The sequence below is a fragment of the Boleophthalmus pectinirostris genome, unplaced genomic scaffold (genome assembly GCF_026225935.1).
Source record: "Boleophthalmus pectinirostris isolate CB_2022bp ecotype Guang Dong unplaced genomic scaffold, ASM2622593v1 HiC_scaffold_15, whole genome shotgun sequence".
NCBI lineage: Eukaryota > Metazoa > Chordata > Actinopteri > Gobiiformes > Gobiidae > Boleophthalmus > Boleophthalmus pectinirostris.
In genome coordinates, this window is record NW_026571070.1 from 23,723,053 (window position 1) to 23,731,849 (window position 8,797).

The 8,797-nt window shown below is 40.2% G+C and overlaps 2 protein-coding genes across 3 annotated transcripts; one reads left to right on the top strand and one right to left on the bottom strand.

Annotated features, from left to right (window-relative positions):
- Positions 1 to 3,139, bottom strand: LOC110170076 (transmembrane protein 236). Its single transcript, XM_020935700.2, has 4 exons — positions 2,763 to 3,139; positions 2,589 to 2,661; positions 1,975 to 2,098; positions 1 to 1,414 (listed from the first exon to the last, which is right to left on the bottom strand). Exons 1-4 carry the CDS (start codon positions 3,032 to 3,034, stop codon positions 720 to 722), a joined length of 1,164 nt encoding a protein of 387 aa, XP_020791359.2. The 5' UTR covers positions 3,035 to 3,139; the 3' UTR covers positions 1 to 719.
- A 614-nt stretch (positions 3,140 to 3,753) lies between these two features.
- hacd1 (3-hydroxyacyl-CoA dehydratase 1) lies at positions 3,754 to 8,761 on the top strand. Of its 2 annotated transcripts, XM_020935701.2 has the most exons (7): positions 3,772 to 4,043; positions 5,024 to 5,141; positions 5,223 to 5,241; positions 5,338 to 5,426; positions 5,589 to 5,710; positions 6,831 to 7,009; positions 7,503 to 8,761. In XM_020935701.2, exons 1-7 carry the CDS (start codon positions 3,925 to 3,927, stop codon positions 7,583 to 7,585), a joined length of 729 nt encoding a protein of 242 aa, XP_020791360.1. In that variant the 5' UTR covers positions 3,772 to 3,924; the 3' UTR covers positions 7,586 to 8,761. The 2 variants fall into 2 exon arrangements, with proteins under 2 accessions (XP_055006984.1, XP_020791360.1); XM_055151009.1 differs by having other exon boundaries at positions 3,754 to 4,043; positions 5,024 to 5,241.
- Positions 8,762 to 8,797: the final 36 nt, after the last annotated feature.

The following is an 8,797-nucleotide window of genomic DNA, read 5'->3' on the forward strand; positions in this document are numbered from 1 at the left end:
ACATAAACCAGTTCAATATTAATACACAGTTTGGCAATTTTACTGAAACATTTTATTGAATTTAGCAAAGTATAACTCACTCCCACACATGTATACGTGCATGTACATAAACTGATCACAGTTTTTACTATTACTGTACTCCAATAATGTAAAAAGGGATAGAAAACCTCAAATTACATGTACAGGGTTTACAGTAGATATAGGCAATTTACCAGCAAAAATCATAGATAGCTAAGCTCATGATTTCAATTATATCACAATCCGTGCAGTTAGAATCTTTATATCTATTGTATAAGACATAATGATGACCATTTGCTGGGAAAAGTTTTTTTGTTTGTGTTTGCTGCTTTAAATGTAAAAAATTAAAATAAAACAATCTGACAATATCAGCAAAATAGAATATCAACATATCTATATCAGGTTATTTGATTTTTATAATCATATTGCCCAGCCCATGATTGAGGAAACGCAAGAGTACACAACATTCAGGATAAACATAGGAATGTTCTTGGCAGTAAAACATGACCCACTTTGAGTTCAAACTGGGGACTACCTTAGCATTGCTCCATGCTTTGCTGTCCAATATTATTTTAACAGACTAGTTTTAAATGGTCTTTTGTTGAACTGTATTTATGTCCAAGTTAACTATGTCCAAAAAGTGTAATCTATTTTATGTGCTTCAAGTAAAATGTATTTGGTAAATTACAAAGATCACAATTTCAAAAGACCATTCTCTCTGTATTAAAAATCCTTAGCTTGGTCATGAAATTAAAATAAATAAATGCTAAGCATATCAACAAGTTTTTCATGATGTAAAGAACAGGGGTAACAAAACCAAAAAACGCAACTAATCCGGCACGCACAAAGAAGAAAGGTAGATCCTGTAGGGCCACCCCGAGTGAGGAGAGCAGAGGGCTGTGTGGCATCACCACCACTCTTAGGCAGGAGAGGTAGCTGAAGATGTAGATGGGGAATACCCACCCAGAGTAGTAAACCAGGGGGTGACCTGCAGACCGTACCATTTCCACTGTGTCCATCCAAAACATGAAGCTGTCCACTATGACATCCGCTCTGGCATCAGTGGCACACAGGAAGCGCAAAGGTCCTGTGTATGTGTAAGGAGACATGTGGTAGGCCCCTATGCTCTCAGAACGGGAGCTTAGTGCGGAGATGCTGAACGGTCTCCTGGAATTTCCTTGAGGACCTGAAACCAGCGGGACTGTCCCATTGGGCTCTGGCCGCATGCTTGCTCCATTTGGGGTGCGATTGTTGTGCTGTGATGCCGAGGATACAGAAGGGGGCACAGCTGCCCCGGGCACTGCTGGTCCTGGGATAAGTGGATTTAGTGGTGTGACTGGCTCCATGTGTGTGAGGATTGTGGAGGGAATCTCTGCTTCTCTGTCTCTGTCGTTAGCTGAAAAGATAAAGAAGACTTGCAAATTTTTTGTTAACTTCCAAAAGTACAAAAGGCATTCGATACACACAGTGTTAAATATTTCATCTTTTTTCCTGAACTAAACATGCTATTATAACTTATTTTTTCTCCAAGGGAGGATGACAGTAAATTAACTATTGGCTATTTTTAGATATTTATGTTTTTTTGGTTTATAGAATTTATTCAAAGAACAGAAATCCAAGAAATGGAGGAAAGAATGGAAATAGACTTTCAGTAAACTGGTCAAACTGTGAAATTTACAATAAGAAGGTGAGTGAGTTACCATGTAGAAACACTTTAGCTCTAACCACTATGCCACACAGTGGGATAAAGAATTGGTTAGGTGAGAAACAGCAAAAAGTGTTTTGTAAATTGTTGAATTTCCAGCAAATTGCAGTTTTCTTAACCCATGACCATAGTTTTCTTCAGAAAAACTGACTTCTGGCCATTCAGCACTATGATGAGAAGTGCTAACTGAACTGCCAACTGAATTTCCTGAGTGTGTGAAGTGTTGTGAGCACATGGACAGCAGGGCTTACCCCGGCCTGTCAGTCTGCAATGCCGTATCCGCTCCACTATGTCCATACAGATGAGTGAGAAGAGGACAAGTGACACAGGGACCTCCATGAACATGTCATGTTTCATGTTGTTGTGGATCTGAACCTTTAGATAAACACAGTTATTCTAATTTAAAGATATGCTAAATCAAATTACGCTCACAGTTTAGTGATTAGTGGGTATTTGGTATTGCCGTCAATATTAATTGGTAAAGTTGTAACATCAATCCAATAGGAGGACACAGATCAAAGCAAAAATAGTAATAATTTATAGCTCTTATGTAAAGGCAGCAGATAAGCAGAGGTCTGGAGGTCAGTGTGCGCTTTAGAAAGTGCCACATAAAACAGCCCAGAGGAGCTGGCCCGTGTCCAGCCAGGAAGAGAAATGTGCCGCATAGACAGATGACTTGACAAGGCCATTTTGGACAGGAACAGGAACCCAGCTGCTTATCAGCAGCTCCTTGTTCATGGTTTGAGTATAATTCCTCTGGGAGCTACAGACTTTATCAAAATGCTTACAAAGACAACTATCATTGCAAATATTTTCTTGGTCCTAATATTTTAAGAGAGGTCTAGTGCTGTATGAAAAACTGTACCTCTGAGCTGGCAATGAGAAAGGCAAAGCAGGGTAACGTGGAAAGGATCACATAGACAAGTGCCACAGGCCTCCTGACACAGAGATGGAGAGAGAATGTTACAAATTAAGTGAATGGATTTTGGAGCAAATTGGACCAAGTTAAACTAAAGTTACTGCTCCAGGACACACTCACCACTTCTTCCTCCCAATGAGAAATTTCTTCTTTTGAAAAACCATGTACTTGAGAGGGACCCAGATGAACAGCGCTGTGGAGGTAACATAAGCCACAGAGGCTGCCACAATTAACCAATAAGCTGTGCGGCTGTCACCAGGAGGCTGAGCCAGATCTTTGACTTTGGCTACAATTACTGCAAACCTCTGCATAACAATAAAGAGTGGTACACACAGCCCCACAAACTGAAATACCTCACATATGGCAAACTTCAGAGTCTTCCCTGCCCCCATCCTGTGGCACTCTCAGGCAGACAGGCGCCTCTGTCCCTCTACTCTGGGCTCTGGGCTCTGGGCCTGGCGTCCACCAGCACTTTCCACACACCACAGACCTGTCTGTACACCTCATCTGCTTACACTGCAGGAGCCATTGTATCAGGCCTGTCTCTTTACTGCTCTGCAGGACACAACAAGTTACACGTACCACCGTTGACCTATAGAGGGAACCAGCAGGGCACTTGAAAAGAAAAGAATGTCATGTTGACCTTATTTATTTATTTAATGTGTCGTCAACTTTTTTTTTTCAGTGTTTTATTATTTGTTAATCCAAAGCAGAGAATTAAAAAATTTAAGGATCTATTTAAAATGCATGTGTTTGTTTATCATAATATAGCTAAATGGAAACAAATGACAGTATATATTAATGGCAATAAAAGGATTATATTACATTTTTGAATGTAGTTTATTCAAGTTATGGACCATTAACGCCATCTAGTGGAATGATGGAAGAAGACTGCGGCCTAAAGTAGAAATGTTCATATAGGTCTATATGTATTTTGACAATGACCACCAGCTTCATTCATTATTAGTCAATGCCATTCTGTCATGCTTTTATCCTTTATTTAATCTCATATTCATGAAACACTATTAGAAGTGATGTCCTTGGGTGATTCAGTAATCAACAATGCAGTTGTAGATGCGTATTACATCAACCACCTGTGTTGCAAAGGATGCTTTGTTTTATTTCACAGACAGGGCAGTACCAGCAGGCTCACACTTGTAGTAGCACTGGTCCCGCGAGAGAGCAGCTCGGGGGCGGATAGATGGATGGATGACCCTGCTGCTCCCCTCCCAAGCAGTTCCAGCTGTCTGCTCCTTTCCTGACTTCCCCACCCTGGCGTACCATGGCGTCCGGCGAGGAGGACGGCACGGTAGACGAGAAGGAAAACAACAACAAGAAGAAAACTAAAAGCGCCCTCGCTACCGCATGGCTCACTTTCTACAACATCGCCATGACCGCCGGGTACGTGTCACAATCCGCCCCTGTTGCCTATTAATACAAATGTCCATAAGTTAGCCGCTCCCGAAAAACTGTAAGCGTGTTGCTGTTTATAGTACGGTGTATATGACGAGCTGAAAGCGCACGTCCTAACGCGCTTCAGCGCGCACTGTCGGAGCTGGGCAGTCTTGGCTCGTAACTTTGAACATGTTTCAATCTAGTAATATGGCAGTTTTCAGGAGTAGGTCAGATAATGAATGAAAGGCGTTGGGTTAGAGTCACAGTCTCGCTCTGTCGCTGTGTCCAAATAGGGCTGACAGCATGGTGTGTGCGTCAAGGCCCAGTGCGCTTCTCCCAGGCGCAGGGTTAAGTTTAGACAGACACCGCGACACTAGAGCCACAAGAGCCCAGTGTCGAGGCTGTTAAATACTCCCGTTGCACTTTCTTTACACTACCACAGATTTAAATACAATTTACTTTTTCGGCCGCTTTTGCAATGACATTTCACGCCCAGCCATGCTTAATTAACGAGTGCGACAATTAGGCGATCATTAGAACTCCACAAGTCAGGCAGCTAATGTAGCCTAGCTCGCCTCCCACTAATATAGCCCTTGACAAACTGTCCTAACCTAAACCATGTTAAGGTTCGGACAGGATAAAACAATAACGCACGAAGTTAAAAAGAAATACAGACCTATACGCGAAAATAGTGTACTCAAGTGATAGTGTCAACAGCAATAACTGGGGGTTGGTTACATTAGAGGCCTTAGGCAATGAAGAAGAGCCTGCATAAAAAAGAAAATAAGTGCGAGCTCCATGAAAGAATTAGGTTTAGTTTTGTCATCAGCTGCAAATAAAATTTTTGTCATCACATTTGAAAGTGTGAAGAAAATACTATACTATACTATACTCTATATTGTTGGATCATTAAGTTATTGAACAACATGGAATAAAATATAGGTTCAAATACATGTATTGTGATATAGTAAGATGTGTGTCTATAGGTGGCTGGTTCTGGCAATGGCAATGGTTCGCTTTTACATCCAGAAAGGCTCACACAAGGGTCTTTACAGAAGTATAGCAAGGACACTCAAGTTTTTCCAGACCTTCGCATTAGTTGAGGTAAGAATTTTACAAGACATTTTTACTCATTTCATTACTGGAAATTTTATAGGATGTGATTTGTGTGCTTTTTTATCACAGGTCGGACACTGTGCAATTGGTAAGTGTGTGTGTGTGTGTAATCTTGCACTTGTGTGTGCAATCGATTGTTTGTCAAATCTAAGGGAGCCTAATTATTTTATTAACTTTACTTTAGGAATTGTGAGGACTTCTGTGATTGTAACTGGAGTTCAAGTGTGCTCAAGGATTTTCATGGTTTGGTTTATAACAAACAGCATCAGACAGGTGACTAGTTTTATTAAATTTTATTGCAAATTAACAATTGCAGTATTGTACATCAAACACAATATGAAACATTTTCTACTGCTGCCAATAAGATTTCATGTTAATCTTAACTTTAAGAATTGTGCCAATATAAACTGTGTTTTTCCTTTGACCTGAATGAAGATCCAGAATGAAGAGAGCGTAATCCTTTTCTTGGTTGTGTGGACATTGACAGAGATTACCAGATATTCATACTACACATTCAAGCTGCTGCACCACCTGCCGTATTTCATCAAATGGGCCAGGTGGACCAACCTTAGTAGCTGTGCTGAGCCTAACTGAGATTTGTGTTTGGACTGAAGTCTGGGCATGTTGTTTTGTGCCTTTAAACCAGTTGGGTGTTTAGGGAGAGGGGAGCATGTGCTTGTTTTGATTTGCACCTCTTTAGCTAACATCAGAGCTCACTGCGTTGTTCATTGATTTTAGCATTAACCAAGTGCTATGCTATGCTTTGTTGTGGTGTTGAAGTTGTTCAGGAGTATTAACTGCGAGGTGTGTTTTTATGAAAAACATGAGGGTTTAGTTCTCAAACTTAACAACAGCACATTGTTTTGTTCTTATCGTTAGTGCCTATGACGTGGCAGTCATTGCACGTCTCTGCTACACTGGTCCAGATGAAATCTGAGTCGTCAGCTGTACTCACTGATAGATGCACAACTTGGTCGAGACTGGCTTGCTGGCCAGGGAGGCTCACTTACGTCAGATTATTCAAATTAACATATTACATCATCCTGTTTACATTCTCAGAGCAGTATTATTATAGATCATGTGAAGTTTAAAGCATTGTTCATTGTTTTTCTGTAAAATAAAGTAAATCTAGGTCATATATTTTACTGCATTATCATTATATAATTTACTACGTGCCCATTGGCATTGGCTCCAGGGCAGTGGATGGCACCAACCCTCCATCTTACGACTCTTGATGTATTTCTTTAAGTAGTGGAGGAGACGGCAGGCCCCTAGAGAGGGCTCATGTTCAGCTGCTCCTGTTTTTAAGACCATCTGTTTTGGTCATGGAATGTTCACCCAACGTTTCCCTCACATCCGCTGAGACGCTCCCCCGAGCCACTGTGGTCTCCACCAAACAGGAGCCCTTAGCCCTGAGTCACCATTCTACTAGACACTGCTACAAAGAGCTAGAAAGTGATTCAACAAAAAGCATGCTTTGTCACAATTACAATTCAGCAACAGAGAAGGATGAGTAGGAAATTAAATCAAAATGAGTTTTGATGAATAATTTATAAATATACAGTATATATTGTGTCAAACAATATGCGGAGATATAACATGATCATTTCATGGCATGCTGCAGCTGAGACACAGACTGGGATTGCAGGATTCTAACATGGTATTTTTATATTCTAGGTACAACCTGTTCATCATCCTGTACCCACTGGGAGTCATTGGGGAGCTGCTCACTATTTACGCTGCTCTGCCGTTTGTGCGCAGAACTGGAATGTACTCCATGAGGCTTCCAAACAAGTATAATGTATCCTTCGACTACTACTACTGCCTCATCATTGTCATGCTGTCCTACATCCCACGTAAGAAGCATTATCTCTTTCACTTTAGTATATAAAGCTTACAACAGATGTAACAATACATTTACTTCTGGTCTGGCATGATCAGGGTAATGTGCTGTTTGATAATATTACAGATTGTCAAGTTACCTATTGTTTTGGATAATTGTTTGTATCTTTTCCTGTTCTTATGTACATTTGAGCTAAATATAATTATAAAAGGAATTCATGCTGTGTGACACATAATAACATCACACACTAACATAGTTTGTTTTGTTTGTTATATTTATCCTATTTATTTAATAATTAATTAACACATGAATTATCATCAGTATGAAAAGCAGACAAATGCCTAGGATCCAGAGATCTTTCAAAGGAACAGGCAAGCTAAAGCCAATGTAGTCACAAGGGGGCAGTAAAACACACATTCAAATCAAACAGTAGGCCAGTTTTCATATGGTGCTGCACAGTTGTGAATGAAATGTCAAAACTCTTGACCATTTTGTGTCTTTGCCAGTGTTCCCTCAGCTCTACTTCCATATGCTGCGGCAGAGAAGGAGAGTGCTTCACGGGGAGATCATAGTGGAGAAGGATGACTAGCCCCACATGAGTCTGTTTGAGCCAGCCTGCCACATCACAAATGTCTCCAACCATTTCACCAGAATCTCACCATTTGGGACAGGAAGACGCACACAGCCTGTGTCAGAGAACAAGCCACCAGTATCCAGTGCTAACTGAGAGCAAATGACAGCACCATGGGATTTATAATGGGAGTTTGTAAGGGGGAATAATTCCTGTTTGAATGATTATTATTGGAACCATGTTTACAGTCAAAAACAAAAGTTTTACTGGAGCTTGAGATAGAAGCCTGGAGCTCGATCGCATGGCTTCTCTGATCTCACCACCTTGTTGCACTGAGGCACAACATTCTCATGAGGAAAATATACATCATTACAGTGACAAAGCTGCACCCACCCAGAAGTGTGAAAGAGAAAAACGAAAGGCTTTCAGAAAAGTGATGTTACTGTAAGTTATTAAATGAAGTTTCCCCAGACTCAATTGGCAGTTCTATAATTGATAATGTAATTCACCACAGCAATTTTATACTAAAATATTGTGGTTGTATAAAACAAAAAATACAGATTTAGTTCCATCATACCTCAACAATAAACCTACATTTAGACAATATGCTGCTTCTTTTGTGTATGTTTGTTATGTGTAAATGTTATGTGAATTAAGCGGTTAAGTAGTATATACTTAAAGATTTATTTATTCACACTCTGTCACAACTTAACATTGTGTCAGCTCTTGCATTCTTTGATTATTGATTTTGCTTCGATGTTTACGATGTCAAATTATTTTGCAAGAGTGCATCTTAAAACGCTGTCTCACATAGTAGCTTTGTCTTTAGGCTGGTGTAGTGAAGTCCAGATTTTTGTCTGCACTCCAAGTCTTTAGTGACTTTTTGTTTGATTTTAGTCCAGATCTCAGGCTAGTTAGTTTCTCTTCTACTAAAGGTGCTACTGTAAGATCATTTCATCTGTGCAGCTGAACAAGTGACTGTGATTAGAGTTGACCTGAAGCAGGGGACAGCATGTGAAAAGATTGAAGGGAAATGCTCTGACCTAAACAAGGCTTTGCCATAAGTTAACCCATGGTCATCTGAGATCAGCACCATGCTAAAATGTGACTTTGAGAGAACATAACGAAAGTTCAAGCTAAACAAAATATGGATAACATGAATAGAAATGTGAAAATACCTTCTGTCAATAAAGTCAATAAGTCAATAAACTAAATTCTACAGAACTGTCT